At 39.5% G+C, this 17,560-nt stretch overlaps 3 protein-coding genes across 4 annotated transcripts in view; 2 read left to right on the top strand and 1 right to left on the bottom strand.

The window, feature by feature from the left end:
* Nucleotides 1–2,159: 2,159 nt before the first annotated feature.
* cryba1a (crystallin, beta A1a) lies at nt 2,160–5,546 on the bottom strand. The gene is made up of 6 exons (XM_008425586.3): nt 5,456–5,546; nt 5,041–5,107; nt 4,813–4,931; nt 4,568–4,709; nt 4,200–4,342; nt 2,160–2,707 (listed from the first exon to the last, which is right to left on the bottom strand). Exons 2-6 carry the CDS (start codon nt 5,077–5,079, stop codon nt 2,560–2,562), a joined length of 591 nt encoding a protein of 196 aa, XP_008423808.1. The 5' UTR covers nt 5,080–5,107; nt 5,456–5,546; the 3' UTR covers nt 2,160–2,559.
* Nucleotides 5,467–12,097, top strand: crybb1l3 (crystallin, beta B1, like 3). 2 transcript variants are annotated; one of them, XM_008425587.3, is made up of 6 exons: nt 5,467–7,586; nt 8,743–8,816; nt 8,891–9,009; nt 9,822–9,954; nt 10,231–10,373; nt 11,242–12,097. In XM_008425587.3, the coding sequence occupies exons 1-6, from the start codon at nt 7,460–7,462 to the stop codon at nt 11,408–11,410; spliced, it is 765 nt and encodes a 254-aa protein (XP_008423809.2). In that variant the 5' UTR covers nt 5,467–7,459; the 3' UTR covers nt 11,411–12,097. The 2 variants fall into 2 exon arrangements, with proteins under 2 accessions (XP_008423809.2, XP_008423810.2); XM_008425588.2 differs by lacking the exon at nt 5,467–7,586 and adding an exon at nt 7,595–7,724.
* A 1,380-nt stretch (nt 12,098–13,477) lies between these two features.
* unc119a1 (unc-119 lipid binding chaperone a1) overlaps nt 13,478–17,560 on the top strand; it is a 30,291-nt gene continuing 26,208 nt past the window's right edge. The window contains exon 1 of the mRNA XM_008425595.3: nt 13,478–13,885. Within this exon, the coding sequence (XP_008423817.1) occupies nt 13,762–13,885 (124 nt within the window). The 5' untranslated portion in view covers nt 13,478–13,761. The remainder of the gene's footprint in view (nt 13,886–17,560) is intronic.

The raw sequence follows: 17,560 nt of genomic DNA, 5'->3' as shown, positions 1-17,560 counted from the left end.
GGAGATTTAGCCTGCAGCGGGTCTAACTCCGTTCATGAAAGAAACTTGTGTTTCGTACACGAGAGATTTTGGGTATAAAATATAGCCGTCAGTCAATAACTTTTTTTAATAATCTGTTTTTGTGGGGGTTTTGCAATTCCACTGATATATCTACGGTAAGGAAACTGTATGACTTAAATAAATAAATAAATAAATAAATAAATAAATAAATAAATAAATAAATAGTTCAAAACCGGGAGTTAATTTAAATTTATAGTGATTGGTCCGGGTCACCTTCGCCCTTGAGATTGAGTATATTTTTAAGATTAAAATCAACCGTATTAGGGGGAAAACGACGGGGATGAAAAAAAGTAACGAAAAAAATGACACTTAGCAAATAGAGATAATCTAAGAATGCCTTGAAAAAGAAGTTTATTTTGATTTGATATCAAATAGTAAAGAAAAAGACTACGTATGTTTTCTTTATGCGACGTATTTGCCTTATATCTGTAAGTGCATAAAATGTACAAAAATACAAATACTTCTAACCCTGGTTTATGAGAGCATTTTCCGATTCTTGATTTTTCACCAAAAAATTCTTTGTGTTTAATGATGGTAGCATATTTTTAATTCTGCAAAAACAATTACACGTAAAAAGAAATCTAAACAATTTGTGGACGCGTATAACCTAATTTAGAAGATCAAAAGAAACGCTGAGACATTGCTTAATTTTTTTCAAGTTGAAGTGCTATTTTTCAATGGATGTGATGGAAGTTGTGCAAACAAATAACCAGCTGTGCATCTCACTGTCTGCCCAAAGCTATTCTACTCACAAATATATCTAAAAAGTATATCTGAATTATGCAAAGCAAACCTTTGGTTAAGCCAGGGACAAAAGCATTAATGCAAAGACGTAATTAGAGCTTTTGGGAAATGGAGCTAAGCTAGTTTACTGCTGGCTGTGAAGCCTTGAGGAGAAATTATCAGAACATTAAATCATTACAAGACACATTTACTTACATATTAAGCTGGTTAACCTAATACTCTATGACAACTCAAGTTATACATTAACTGTTACGTGACATTGTATTCATTTAGCTAGTTCCTGATCAGTCCTGCTCCTAGTTTATCTTGAAACATTTGTATTCAGAGATTCACTTTCTAAAGAGTGACGGCCTTTTTACAAGTTAAGATAAATTTCTCTAATCTTAATGATTGAGATGGTATATATAACAACATCTATTTCATCATATTTTGTTTGTCAAATACTTCTGCCTGTTTAGGGTGAAAGACTTCACTCTACCCTGATCTTTATCAGATCATGGCTCTTTCTCCAATAAATTGCCAGCACAAAAATTAGTTTAATCTAATATTACATCTACAGACTCTTGAAAATTGTCCCAAATATGACAATTTCTGCATATTATTATCATCAAAAAATATTTTTAAAAATGTATCTACAGCTAAATCAAAAACACTATGTGTCCATCCTTCTATTAGGCACAAACCAATAGTGAGTCTTGTAATAAACTGATCTTGTTTTGGAAAACTAATGTGTCATAAAGAGATAAATAAACTCTTCCCACTTGCTTATTTTTTGTTTTTCATACATTACAGCTGAGCAAGTATCGTAGTACTATAGATGACAAATCTATTTAATGCATTCAAAAACAACAGAAAAATGATACATTTCCAGCTTCCTACTGAGGAAACATCAGAACATGGACATATATAATGAAGCACTTGAATTTAGAAACAGTGTTGAGAATTTGAATAAGTTTTGTTGTCAGATACTTTTTTTTTTTTCAGTTCCTGCTAATCAACAAAAGTGGAGGTTGCATGCTGTATTTTGAGACCCATTGTGCTATATCATGAATTTTAAATTAGAGGCGCTGTGCACCTCAGGTAAAACCGTTTAGTTCTTGATTTACCAGCGCATGTCTCAATCACTCGCAGTGTGACTAATACGTTCCAGGTCCTACCAGCAACATTGGCTGCATTTTTTGTCATATCTATTTTCACCCTATGTTTTTTTTTTTTGGTGGCTTTAAAAGAAAATAAAAGATTAACCCTCGTCATTCAAGCTCACAATCAACTAAAGGCTTCAAGGAAAAAAGCAGAGCAGCTCAAATATTTATGGAAGCAACAGTTAAAGAAAAGAAATCCCAACACTCTGCAGGTTAGAAGCCGACTGTTTGAGTTTGTGTTTATTTTAAGTTGCCCATTCTTTCTTTTTCCATCACCGGCGTCACCATAGTGACCCACAAACATGTGAAGTTACACAGCAATGCCTGCGTGACTCCGCTGCTCTGTTGCCACTGCCAGGCTTTTCACTTCCCTTTTCTTCTTTCCTCCTGGGGCATCAGTCCAGAGCTTCTCTTCATTGTCAGTTTTTTTTTCTCTCCTCTCAATCCCTTGTAAGTGCTTTTTATTTGGCAACAAAACAAACACTGTGTTAACTTCTCAATTGGGAAACCACAAAAGGTGCAGGAATGACAGGGTGGATGGAGGAAGATGAATAAGGGGAGAAGAAAGAAGAGGAGGTAAAGAGTGAGTGGTAGGGAGAGGCGGATGCAGGCCTCATTGCTGGATCCGACGCAGCGACTGCACCTGGAAGGACTGAGCATGGGAGCCCCACTCTCTGTAGTGTTTGTATTCGCCACCGTGGCGGTCGCACTCCATGATGTATTGGTAACCACGGTAACCTGGGAATTGGTAGCACACCCAGCTGCAGGGAGAAAGAAAAAGCAAAAAGATCAAGCAAAATTTTGCATAGGATAAGCCAGAAATTAAAAGTACCTCCACTACCAACAACAACGCTCTTACAGGTCAGAGCAGCCAAACTCTATTGTGCTTTTTTTTAGATATGGGCTTGCCGCCCTGGGTGGCATTATAAATGTAGGTCAGGGGTGCCTAAAGTCGGTCCTCGAGGGCCGGCATCCTGCACGTTTTAGTTCTCTCCCTGGTGGTTGTAACAACCTCCTCAGCAAGTCTTAGGCCTCTAATGAGCCATCATTTGATCCAGGTGTGTAAAACCAGGGAGAGAACTAAAACATGCAGGATGCCGGCCCTCGAGGACCGACTTTGGACACCCCTGATGTAGGTGAATAAGCACCAAACACAAAATTATGATTTACCTGTCAGCTGTGCCACTATCTGATTATATTTGGAGTTGGGATGCTGTGTGTTAAGTATGTGTCTCCTGCCTGCATCTTATTGCACCCCAGAATCTCGGCTAAATTCCTCAGTTTAAGTGTGTGCCTGCATGTGTGTGCAGTAACTGCCCCAGATCACACATGTGGGGCCTGACTGGAGGCTCTAAGTCAGAATGGTGTTTTTAACACAGCGAGGCCAGCAAGTTGTAAAAGAGAAATCATGCAGCTCTTTAATTCATTTGTTTGTTAGTTACCAAATGCACCAAGTAACGTTAAAAATGTTTCATTTAGCAAAACACTTCTATGCTGTCTTTATAAATGTACCACTTAAAATATTTTAACTGTACTTAATAAACTTTAAGAAAATTAATTTTTGTTTATATTCCAGACCCCTTCATTTACCTCACCCTTTCAGACCCTCGTGACTAAGCAGGGAAGAGATTCCTGAGATTGCCTCAGCTTAATTGCTTCCTTGCAGATTTACTTATCTTGGGTTCTGCTTATTGACATTTGCATGTAGAGCATTTGTTGGAGTACTTCATTGTCATAACGTTTGCATTCTGTATTTAAATCAGCAAGGTGATTTTAAACATTACAAAGAGAAAGGATCAAATCTATGTTTTGTGACATCAAGCCTTCCTTTCTGTAAAGTCGCCACAGGTGCTTTTATTCTCTCTTCATAGCCACCAGCTTTCAGTAGAGAGTATTTTTTCAGTTTATGTTGCTACAACACTTTTTACTTTGGTTGTGTGTGTAGTTATGAGTGGGACCTTCCTCTATAAACGCACGCATAATACCTTATTTAAATGTCAGCAAACCGTGTCAGTGCAGAAAGACGCTTTTTGCTTACTAGAACTATTTTAGCAATATATTTAGGAATTTAAAGGATCTACAAACAGATTTACACATATTTAACACTCAGAAATACCCTTTACATCAGTCTCTCATAGTCAGAGACACATTTCAATGTTTGTGTCCAGTAGCACAATCCTGCTACGTAACATGGGCTGTTAGTCGTGTCTTCAGCTGCCATTAGATTGTTCACTTTTAGAAATGAAGACTTACGCTCCGCTCTGAACTTGCATAGATCCGATCTCATTGTTGCTCCAGCCCATAGCCTGCAGGGAGGGGTAGTCATCGTTTATCTCCCACTGGCGACCTATGAAGTTCTCCCTCTCAAACAGCACCATCTTGGACTCCTTGTGGTTCTGCTTACACACAAAACAGTCAGCTTAGCGAAGTTTACTTTTCTTCATATTTTCTTCATTTTACTTTTCTTCATATTTTCTTCATTTTACTTTTCTTCATATTTGTCTTAGTTTTTCGCAATTTGAGTTCATCTTTGTTTGGGAGTATTGCGATTCCTTCATCACTTAATCATCACTGAATATCTGCGAGCAAGCTAAAGCTGTCGATTCGGGAGAGAAACTCACAGCGGAGCAGATGGGCCGGAAGGACATCATCCGCTCAATGTGGTAGGCGTTGCTGCCACTCCACGACTCCCAGTGAGGATACTCTCCCCTCTCCAGCACAAACTGTTGTCCACAGAAGCTGGAGTGCTCATATCCTGCCCAGCTGTTCGCCGACAAGCGACACAAACGTTTCAAATAAATCATTTTTTTTTAAAAAAGGCTAAAGGAGACTATTAATCAACATTTCTTGTTTTTGTCTCACTTACGCCCCACACTCCACCTTGAGGGAGCGGATGTTGTCGACGCTGCACTCCATGATGTTCTGGCAGGCCGAGGTGAACTCAAGACGTTTGCCCTGGAAGTTTTCCTGGTCATAAACTGTGATCTAGAGAGAATATGCATGTGCACGCACCATGGTGGCTTTTATTGAATTAGGCATGACATTTTAAAGAATGAAATCCACTTTTGGCAATGTGACGAATGATCTCACTCACCTTCCATGGTCCCAGAGGGGTGGGATTATTTAGAGCCATGCTACTGTGGATTTCAGTGAAGATTTGCCTTTAGAACAGAAAATATGTGAGGAGGGCTTACAGCTAGGTCGTACTTTAATATTTATTTATGCCACCTACATTTTATGTTTTATGTTTATTTAAAAGGTTTCGCATCAATGCAGTTTCAACTAAAATTATGTCATCGGACATAAATCTAAATCCACATGTGATTTAAACTTCATCCTCATGCTTGCAGGTTGGATGCAAACTCTATGGCTAAGTGTGCTGCCTGTACACAGTCCGTATGTGTGCATCTTCCTGTCTATATGACTCAGCAGAGTGATGGTGCAGAAAAGGTGCAAAAAAAAAAAAATGTCACCTGTCTGCACACTAAGAACTAAGATAGAAAGCTTACCTGACTGCCCAATAAATATTGGCGCTCAGTTCTCACAGGGACTTCACAAAAAAACGACGTCCTAACCCCAAACTGAACGGACCTATTTATACATGCTGGTGCCGAGATGCAACTGGACCGGTATGGGTCGGGACAGGAGTCAGCACATTGCTGGTCCCGTTCATTGTTCGGTACTGAGCTGTTGGGCTTTAGTGAGCTGCAGCTGGACTGAACGGAGGGCACTGTGCCCAGTGCAAATAAGCAGAAGTTCCAAGTGTTTCGTGTCCAATGGGCCGGGCCGAGTTCTGGCACAGCAGAGTTCAGGAAACAGATCGTTACAGTTTGGTCATGACAAGAAAAGTCCATCTTGCGCTGTGATTGTTGGCGATCAGAGCGTCACACTCAACACGACAGAGCATGTGTGCATTTAGCACTTAGCACACTCGCTCTGTCATGCATTGACTACCACATGAGAGGATACACACACACACACACACAGTCCATCCATCCATTTTCTTGACACCCTTGGCCCTCAGTGGGGTCGGGAGGGTTGCTGGTGCCCATCTCCAGCTAACGTTCCGGGAGAGAGGTGGGGTACACCCTGGACAGGTCGTCAGTCTGTCACAGGGCAACACAGAGACACACAGGACACACAACCATGCACACACACACTCACACCTAGGGGCAATTTAGACAGACCAATTAACCTAATAGTCATGTTTTTGGACTGTGGGAGGAAACCGGAGGACCCGGAGAGAACCCACGCATGCACAGGGAGAACATGCTAACTCCATGCAGAAAGACCGGGGTCGGGAATCGAACCCAGAACCTTTTATTTCATGATCTGGAGGATTTTGAGTTTAGTTTTTTCTGAGTTCTGTATTTTAAGTTAATCCTGTGGTTCACGTTATTTATTTGTTACTTTTAATGTGTTTTTTTTTCCTCCGTCCCCAATGCTCCCAAAACATCAACCCTTTCTGGTAATTAGACTAAAATTTCTCATTGTGATCCTGATTGGCAATCAGATTACATTTTGACATCAATTTATGCGAACCAAATTAATTGCGATGAAGATGAGTAGTTCAATTCCATCGATCTTTGTAATTGATGTGCACTAAAACGGATGAAAAGTATTTATGGTGTTTGAATATTTAATGTATTGCTTTCTGAGATCTTTTAGCCTACTTTTTGTTGTAAGAAAAGCTGCTATTTATGGATTTCATGATTCTACAGATGTGTTACTACATCTGGGTGTAAGTGAGGAAACTGAAAAAAACAAAAAACAAATGGTTAATGACAACAAAAGTTTTACTTAATAGACCAACCTTTAGTCACAAATAAGGTTTGAAAAATCTAGCTCAGTCTGGAGGCCTGTTCATCAAGTGCTTTCTAAAGAGTAGGTAGAATTTATCTTATGCTTCTGTGCTGTGGAACCAGTTTTCCTAAAACCTGAATGTTTTATTTTGTCAATTTAACTTGACCACGTCTCAGTTGCTCACTTGTTTTCAGTTTACATTTTAACATATTTTTCTTTTTAAATTTTTTTATCACTCTCTTAATATTTTTTGTGTGGATTTGATATAGGCCCAATTATAGCAGGGGCACTTCAGCACCGTGACCAGAAGTCCCCTGCCTGAACAAAAACACTGATGCCAATCCTATAGTCAGCACATTTACCGTCCCACAGCTCAAAGGCTTAGCCGCAAACATGAGAGAAAAACTTTAAAAAATAATGTGGGGTGTAAAAGATCCATAAAAATTATATACATAATAGCTGTTGGAAGCGGCAGGAGGTTTAATTCAACAATGGAAAAATGTTATGGTGTGGTTCAAAACCTAAAGCAGACGGTTCAGTGTGGGTTTTGTGTGTCACCAACTTTCTGCTGATGGCAGTGACTGTCCTCAGCCCCCAACAATGGGGCCATACAATAAAGACCCTGCTGCTGACTGAGCACAGATCACCAATGGATTAACAAAGTGACCTTTGACCCATCACCGTGCTCCCAGCAGCTCTGAGCCAATGAGATGTCAGAATCTGGCCTTCATAGATTCGCTCTGGAGGTGAATGTCTATATATATATATCCCCACTCAGAAGGCCTCCGTCCATCACTGTCTTCAAAGATCGGTCCATTTCAGCCTTCAGCTGTGACTGTAAGTGTCCAGACCCCAGGTCTTCTGTCTCTGGTAGAAATGCAAGGATGCTAGGCAGGATACTGTGGTTTGCTCACTCAGCGGACTGAAACAACCGAGCCAGAACGGACTATTTCTCATGCTATAACCTTGGACTGAGTAGGTGGATAACTCAGATAAAATACGTTAGTGCATTATTTAATCCTAATCTGCTACCATAAGATAAAATCAACAGGGACGAGTGAGAAGAAATTGGATCCAGATGTGACAAATTTGTTTCCATTTCTAAGAAATGTTCAGAAAATGTTCAAGAAATAATATCACTTTTTGGAGCAGAAAATTGACGTTTTCTAACAATAGGGTTATTGTAATGACACTGCCCAGGTGAGATATGTGGAAGAGATCAATAACACCCTCTTTTAAAAGAGTGCATAGGGAGTTTTCCCAGGCCGTCTTTGGTTTGGGTTTCAGGCTTTTGTAAGCAAATGCAAGAACAGAAAACACTCTTTAAGGGTTATTTATTGTATTGATTTACAGTCACTTAATTCTTTCTGTTACTCATCACAAATGTTTCAGTTGCAAAAGTTTTTACTACAGTAGATATTACAGAAGTGTCCAGTGAAACGTGATTCAGGAAGGAAAGAGCAACATGTTCATTTTCTTAAACAGAACACAGGAGGAGAGGTACAAAACCTGTGTGAGTATTTAATAGTATGTTTTATTTCTGCAGGTGCAGCAGAGCAACATGAGCAGCCAAAGTTACAGGAAAACAGCAGTTCTGTGCAGACATTTGTAGAAGTTTTGGTATAGCTTAAACAAGCAAAATTATACACATTACATGTGGTTTTAAATGCATGCATGTGTGCACAAACAAAATATATTTCATTTTTTGAGCATTATGTGGGTCGCATAAAGAATTTTCACCGTATTGAAAAGGCATCTTGATGTCATCAGTCTCACCTGAGTTAGATTATTCTCAGGGAACCCCAGGCAATGGGCCTACGTTCTGTTTGCACCTGAACATCCTGATCATATTTAAGAGGTTTAACAGCTTTGTCGCATCTCAGTTTCAACACAGATTGATTTCTACAGGAAAACAGCTTCAGTAGACAGTGACATACTTCCTTACTCTCCTTGTTGCATGTAATGGTGATTCATATTATTGCTTTCTCTTCAGACTTCATCATGTCTCACTCAGGTGTTCAGGGCAGCATTGGCAGTCACCCTGCCATTGGCCTACGCAATCACAAGGTACTTCAAAAAACAGAAAATAGTCCAAGAAAGCAAATAAAATATCTAAATTGATTTTTTTTTTTTTTCATCAGATATACCTCTATGAATATGAAAACTTCCAAGGCCGCAGGATGGACCTGTTTGGAGAGTGCCTTAATCTGTGTGAGAAGGGTTTCGACAGAATTGGCTCCATCAGGGTGGAGTGTGGACCGTAAGTCACCAAACTGTCTCACTGACTATGCCTCAATGTAACACACAGTCACCAAATGCTTCGTTTAGTACACTTTTTGAGAACGGCGCTGGAGCCCAATTTGCCTGCAGGACTTCCTTTATTCTTGTGGCATAGATTGTCCAGTTTTGGTGAATGTGGCAGTGAGTCTGTTAGTGAGATCAACTGGGAGAGCGACCATGTGGTCAAGGGCAAGGCGAGCAGCGGGGTACAGCGAGATGAATGGAGGAAGAGGATCTGAGGTGTGAAAAATCTGAAGAAAATCAGAGAGATATGGAGGGGTGAGGTTGTGGACAGCTTTGAAGGTAAGATTTGATGTTAATGGGACGCTAATGGAGCATACCAGTTGTAATTTACAATGGGTTTTATGTGGAAGGCCAAACAAATTTCTAGTTCTTGGCCGACATGAGTGATGCAGGTTTGGTCTTTAGCCCATCTGCTTAAGGGTTCAATGTGTAGTTGCATATTCAGTTATTGAACAGCTGTTTATTTCATCTAATGTTGGTTTCCTGTCACCTTAAGAAAGTCTGCTCGTTCTCCTCTGCCCTCTGGCATCAACAAGACATTTCTATCCTCAAAACTGCTGCTTACAGGAAAAATCTGTTTTTCAGATAATTCTGTGTGAATCTAATTGATGGTTGTGCGTAAAAATCATAATAGACAACAGTTTTGGAAATACTCAGTCCATGACATTACATATCAACCACCATGCCGGTCCTTTGCTGAGATGCTTCCTAAGAAAATGTACATTTTCCCCAACACATGCTAACATGCCTGTCTTTCTGACCATCCAGCTGGGTTGGCTACGAGCAGCAGAACATGACCGGTGAGATGTTCATGCTGGAGAAGGGCGAGTACCCCCGCTGGGATACCTGGTCCAACAGCTACCGGTGTGACCGCATGATGTCAGTCAGGCCCGTTCGAATGGTGTGTTGTCACCATCCTATTTTTATCCGTCTCTGTTCCCATCATCAACACCATCATTTTTCTTATTCATCAATCCAACTTTTATTTGATGCATTGTGCTTTTGATGAGATGTTTCCAAGAGTTTATTTTGAGACTTGAGATTATTTTTTACTTAGATGGGGGTTTTTTATTAGGTGATATTCTAAAATGTACAATCTTGCTTTCTATTTAAAGGATCAAACATATCTACAGCAAAGAAGTAACTCACTGAAAGGTGAATGTATTTTCTTTTTTAGGATCCACAAGACCACAAGATTTGTCTGTATGAAAGTGCAAACTTTGAAGGCCGTAAAATGGAAGTGTGTGATGAGGATATCCCAAGCTTGTGGTCCTATGGTTTCCAGGACCGTGTTGGCAGCATCCAGGTCACCGGTGGAACGTAAGCCGTTACCGATCTTCTCCTTAATGTTACTTTTGTCTATCTGGTTTACGGTTACTAGTTATCTGTGCCCTAATGTTAGCACTTGCTCTTGCCCTGATACATAGTAAAGGGATTTGACAAAGAAGGGCCAAAGAAATGAGAGTATAATTGTAAAATAAATAGAAAATTACCTGTAGGTTTCTATTCTTCACAATTTTAAAGTTTTACAAAGAGTCTAGACCACCGTCTGTTTTGGTGCACCGCTTTGTCTTGGTAGGTTTATCTGCAATACTTTTCCAATCTGAGATTTTGTTTTATCACCTAAACCTACTTTAAACTTCTCCACAGCTTTATCTGTCTGTTGATATTAGCTGTTCTGTTTCTTCTAAACTGGATTAAAACAGAGATTAAATTACACACAGGTGAGCTCTGCTTAATAATTACCAGAGTTTGAAAGAAAATGATTGAACTCTTATTTAGGACTATCAGAGTCAAAGTTATACTGGCGTCAGATTACACATAGATGGACTCTATTTTATTAATTAGGTAATTGTAAAGGAAAAGTTTTGAACTTGAATAATGATTTTCAGAGTTAAGAGGTCTAAATGTAACATCACATTTTTCAGACTTTTAATTATAAAACATTTTCAAACCCATATATCATTTATGTTCAAATTCACATTTATTCAAACTTTCATGTTGGTCAGTCATAAAAAATCCCAATAAAATGCTATGATGAATGAAATTTGTTGTTTTAATGATACTTAAAAAGTGCAAGGTACAAAACTGATTTTGCAAGCACAATATTACACACATCCATCCAAATTAAACATAAACTTAAGCATGAACGTAAGTAATATCTGTTCCTCTTTGCTTCTTCATGCAGGTGGGTGGGTTACCAGTATCCCGGCTACCGTGGCTACCAGTACGTGTTAGAACTGGGACCTTTCAAGCACTGGAACGACTGGGGAGCCCACCACCCCCAGATCCAGTCCATCCGCAGGGTGAGAGACATGCAGACGCACCGCCGGGGCTGCTTCGAGATGAACGCGTAGACGAGTGAGACGGACTGGGAGTTAAGTGCAGCGAAAGTTGAGATCTGTCTGTGGAGGTTCTTCTAAAGGACAATTAGACACGTTTTGTTTCTTCTATTACGTTCAGTGAAACAATTGAAAGTATGAAGGTCAGTGAATTACTCTGTGACAAAAATCCCAGAAGGAACACTCACCCATAAGACAGCAAAAATAGAAAATATTTTGTCCTGTGTCTGAATTGGGGTTGATAGGGTATTAATAGCATGTGTTAAAAGGTATTTTTTTTGCATTAAAGTTCCTTGATTACTTGCTTGCTTATGCTATCCAAACTGAACTAATGCAAGGATGCCTGTTCAGCATGGGGACATCCCCCTCTCTGAGGATCCACCATTTAAAAAAAAAAAAAGGTTAATCACAGAGCGCTACCATGGACAGCTCTCAGATCCGCACTGCAGTAAGTTTGCAAGGCAGGGGGAGGCACTATCTCCTCATCTCCAAGAATTAACCGGAGTGTCTCACAGTCAGAGGACGGTAAGAAGAAAGCTGTGCAGGGTTGCGATTGCTTGAAACTAAAACCTTTTTCCAGCTTGTTTCTGCCCACATGTTTGGGGCTGTCCCGAAGTTTTTCATTTTACATTTTCTCAGGGATGCTGGCATCTGAAAACTTTCCAATGGAAACTAAATAAATGAATAAATATCTCAAAACTACTTTTTTTGTTTGTTTGTTTTTTTAATTTTTCTTAACTGTTTTTATGTTCGTATTTAAAGGCCAGAGGCCAAGATGTCCTTTTGTAAGCTGTTGATACAATTCATCAGTGTGTTGGTTACAGCTATACCTGTGTTTATGTTTTTGAATAATTTGGCTGCAAAGGAATATACATTACATAAGCAAAACATTGCATAATTATTTTTCATATTTTTACTTTATACTATCATAGATTAACTGTGGACAAAGGCAGTTTTTAAAATTTGAATAGGAAGCCTCAAAATGATAAATTCCTAAATAAACAGGTGTTTTTCCTGCATTTCAGCTGACATATTTGATTTCCCATTGAACTAACTAATCACATAAATAAATTCCTTCCAGTGAGCTCTCTTTAAGTATTGTGGTATTATCTCAAAAGCATTTGTTTTACTGCAGCTCACTTGCTAAAACAACATTGCATATAAATTAAAAATTGTCATAAATTGGAGGAAAACAGTAAAATGTCTCATGTAATTAAGAAGTCTCCTATAAGGCTATACGTGTGCAGTATCTAAATGTAAAGATGACTTACTGTCATTTTTATCGAGAACAAAGGAAATACTAAAAGTACTTATTGAAGGGTGTGGGTTAAAAGTTAGGTATTTTCCAGGCTCATAGTGCCATTTTATAGCACAATCAAGTCACTATGTTAACTTCAGGTGTTGTAAAAATTATGTATAAATATGACTTTAAAAAAAATTTACTTTGCAATTAATAGCTTGAAATTGGGCCCCTCTGTCTTTGAGAGGCTCATCACAATAGTCCTCAATTATGATGTTTATAGCTGTTTTCAGGCGCGTAGGATAGAGAAGTAGTTCCTATAATGAGCTCAGCAGATACACCATTCCACCAGGTATTTGCTAATTGCTGATGTGCTGGAAGCTGGAGACTACAGCTCCGAGGAGGAGCTTTGTGGGAGTACAGGCGGCGCTTTGGGAGAGCAATTTGTTAAGACAGCCTTGAATGGCTGCAACAGGAGATTCAAGGATTCCTCAAACATGCAGTGAGGAATCAAAGCAACACCCCAGGTGTGTTTTTGATGAGGGAATAACTATGTAGCATGACATAAAGCTAAAAAAGTTAATTATACATCCATCGCCAATGTCAGTTAGATACCAATTTATTTCTATTTTGACATATTTTTAAACTTTACGCAAGGGGAAAGGGTAAGAGGGGAGGGAAGGATTGAACTTGAGTGAACATTAGAAGAACAGAATGTATTGTGATGTTTCATTTCATCCCTCTGTTTAGTGCAGCCGTGACGCAAAGTCAACAAGAGAAAAGACTCCTGTGAGGTAGGCAGTGTTGGTGGTGAAGTGGAGCAGAGCCGCGGAGCAGCGCACCGTGCTCGCTTTAAAACGGGATTTGGATTAAATAGCTTGTGAAAGAGCTGATGAGCCCAGCGTGCGGGAGGGAGGGCGGCGGGGAGGGAGCAGAGAGCTGATTTTTATTTCCTACTGGATCGTGAAGGGGAGGAGGAGGCATGGAGAACGAGTTATTCTGGTAACAGCGCAGAGCTTGTTTGACATCGCGCCTCTGAAGGCTTCCGGCGCCAAGTAAATCTGTTTGAGCGTCGAGAGGAAGAGAGCCTCGGTCAGTTCCCCGCTGCAACCCTCTCCGGCTGGACATGAAAGTGCAGCACGGCTGCAACTCATCAGACATGGGCATCCCGGTTAGAACCGAAGAAGAGCTGCGCAAGAACACAGTTATAACACCAGAGGATGTGCTGGGACTGCAGAAGATCACAGAGAGTGAGTAACCGGAATGCTTTCAGGAAAACCGAGGGTTTAACTGCTGCTCCGCTATGAGCCTGATTATATGCTTATTGCCTCTCTTGAGGAAGGTTACTACCATGGACAGCGACAGCTTTCAATAAGACTAAAAGCATTTGAACCAGTCTGCAACAGTGAGCAGGTGGATCTTCACCGTCAATTTCTGTGCACTGCAAGTTTTCCTGCTGGTAATGATAAGTGTGCATTGTTTGTTTAAATTTATTGCTGCTTTTTGAGATCTGAGGTTTCCCTCCAAGACTAAACTCTAGCTCATCTTACCACACCTGCAGCTCTGAGGTAACAGGTGGCCTGGGATGTGATCTACTAATTATAGCTGATAGTGCAGACAGCTCCCAGATGGAACAGAAAAACAAGAGCTGTGTGTGTGCGCGCGCGTGCCACCCCTCTGCTGTTTATTATATTATGGAAACATTTCAATATTTCATAATAGGGCTGGACCTTTACGATTTCAAACCAAGAGGATCTTTCATCACTTAGGTATTAAGAGACTAAGTTGTTTTGTGCAAATGCTTAATTCATAAGTACCTTGACGCTCACTTACAGATTTTTTATAAAATTCTATTAGAACTAGGAAATATACAGTCAAATGATTCCAGGTATGCTACAGATTCAAATTCAGCTACACACAGTTCAGTTTGATCCAGTTACAATGCTATGAGGTCATATTCAGTTTACAATAATGACATTATCTAAGAAAGTCCAGTCAACTGCACGGAGTCACAATCTTTTATCCGTGGTGACAGTGGAAAGCAAGAGCTCTCTTTTATTAAGAAGAAACCGGCAGCATGCAGAATGCGTTTGGGCCTCCATCTGCTGCAGCTGGTTTAGTGTTTGAGAAGTTTGAGCAGACAGAAAGAAAACACAGATTCACTGGTTTGGGGTTTCAGTCAGTTGCAAATCAGGATTAAGGGATGGCAGATTAGTGCTTGGAAAGAAAGGTAAATGTTGGAGTCCACTTTCTTCAGCTCATGTCCAAAAATGTAAAATGTAACACTGCAGAAAAATCATGAAGTTAAAGTTTAATCCCATCTTCTGAGGCCCATCATTGAAGCCATATACATATATAAGCTTATATATTAAGCTTACATACTGAGCTCAATATTATCAGACCTTAATACTGCAGTTCTAATAATAAATTGTATAATTTTAGGAGAATGTTTTATTTTCGTAAAGATTATGATCGTGTCACATTAGGATCTCAAGAAACAAACAGTAGACACATTTTTGCATCAGAGTTGTAAGCCAAACTTGATTTAAATATTTCATGAAAATATTTGAAACAAAATCATTATTTACCTTGGTTTTATTTTCAATATTTTCAGAAGTTTATTTAAAGCACAGGAAATTGGAAGTTTGTATAATTTATTAGCTGTTCATATAAATTCATCCATGTAAGCAGTAGGAAGTGATGTTTGGATTCAGAGCCAAACTCACTTCAGTGTAGAGGTTTAACCTTCAGACAGTCGTCTCTCTGCAATTTACCACCTCTGAGCGGAGAAGGAACACCGGCGTCTCATCAGTGTGATAAATCCTAAATCACTCATGATGGTGTGGTAATCTCTGCTCTCCACTGACATGTAATCTGGATTATGTCAGGATGGCTGTAACACAGCATTGTGCAATGAAGTGATGCAAACAGGTAATTATTAAGTGCAGTTAAAGATAAGGTATGAAGATACAGCATTAATTCAGCATTTTTCAAGGATTTAATCAAAAAAGTAAAACTAGAATTTAGTTTGATCTTAATTGTCAAAGGGTGCTGCTCTGCTTCCTACATTATTTTTTCATTTGTATTGTGGATGACCAAGAACATTTATTACCACCATTTTTAATGAGCACACGAAAAACACACACTTTATCCCAGAACAAGTTTGTTTATTGTTGTTCGGTGAGAGAGATCATCAAGAATCGGTAGATTCCTGACATAAAAGGCATCATTTTGAAGCAGCACTGTCATAATGTGTGTCTGATGATGGATCCAAATGCAGAGCGGCAGAGGCGTTAAAGATGAATAGTTTAATGAAAAAATTAAGAAAAACAAAAATCACAGGTAAACAGGGCAGAAACACAAACTAAAAATCTATAGGAAACAATCCAGCAGGGAGAGACGAGAAGGAAAATATGGGAGTAGATGAGAGGAACCGGCAAGGAGTGACTGAGAATTAAGTAATTTAAATACTCTGGAGGTTGAATGCTGAGCAAAAGACCTAGGCTGATGAGCTAACGGTTACAAGTGTGAGTGAAGGGAGCAGGAGGCAACCTGAGGAGAGGGAGAGAGAAAGTGGCTCAGGGGGCGAGGGAGAGGACACAGAGGAGCATGAAATAAATCTAACACTGTAGAATAACTAAACTAAAGAAACATAATTAAACTTAAGTGGCAAAGAATGACTAGAACAATAAATAAACACGACTAGATTCACTCAGGAAGAACTGAAGTGGAAATGGAAACAAGGCAGAACTAATAAAAAAAAAACTCAGATTGTGTTCCTCAATCTGAGCCCAGATTGAGGAACACAAAAACTGATAAGACAAAAAAAACAAACTCAGGTAACTCCAGATCCTAACAAGCCCAGCTTCATTGTGCAACACACTCACATTTCAAACCTCATCAACCCACAGCCTGCCGAGAAAACAAATGTACATCAGAGCAGCAAATTCATGGTATGTCCATCACAGATAACTACTTCAATGGCAAGAAATGTAAAATAATCATCCGAGAGCCATGCTTTCAGAATCCTTATGTCTGAACTTAATTTGGTGGGATTTGTTGTTTAATACTGCGCAGTACCATCCTGCAACCCTTCATGTTTACATGACGCATAATTAATGATGGTGTTCATTGCCGTCAACAAAGAGTTGTACTGCTGATTTTTTACATTTTTTTTTAGCTGATCCAATTAAAAATATATATATATTTTTATTTTATTTTATTTTACCGCATTGTCTTTCTGCCTTCATTCAGTTTGGCATTGGAAGATTTTTGTGTTGCACCCATCATCTTGTCCTCTGCCAGCTGTAAATAGCTTTTTATGTGCGAGTGCACATGAACACTGTCTGAGTAGTTCATCTGTCGGTTTCCACATGGATTTAAACAGCATGTGGTGTTGAAAGGAGGAAGACAGAATACTAAAAGGTGCTGATAGACAGCAGAAAGGTGTTGGCTATGTGGAAGGATACAGGGCAGCATGACCTGTCACTGGTTGCTGGTTCTACAGCTGAACATTTCTGGAGTGGGTGAATCTGTCTGGATGCTCTAACCTGGGCATGTTGGTCATTGTTTTTCATCTACGGTCATCTTTCTGATTGTCTCAGACAGCTGTTTTAATCTTACCAGGGTGTTCACAGAGAGCGGTATGAAAAGGAGACAATATCCAATTGGGTGAGATGATTTAAAGAAAAGCAGAGATCAAATAACCACTCGTTAAAACAAAAGTATTGTCATATTTGGGAGGTTTTGTGTTTAAGCACCCAACAGCAGAGACTTGCTAGAGTGAATTAATGAAGTTTCTAATGAAAACAAAATTCAAAACCTTGGAGGAAACCAGGGTATAAATCTATGGGGTTTGCAGGTTTGCACAGAGGCATCGGGACGACAACGGTAGAGTCCATCAGTGATTGAAGAGAATGAGAAGG

This window comes from Poecilia reticulata, chromosome 13 (assembly GCF_904066995.2).
Source record: "Poecilia reticulata chromosome 13, P_reticulata-male-v2, whole genome shotgun sequence".
Taxonomy (NCBI): domain Eukaryota; kingdom Metazoa; phylum Chordata; class Actinopteri; order Cyprinodontiformes; family Poeciliidae; genus Poecilia; species Poecilia reticulata.
Note: the sequence above shows the minus strand (reverse complement) of the source record. Positions and strands in the feature narration are given on the sequence as shown.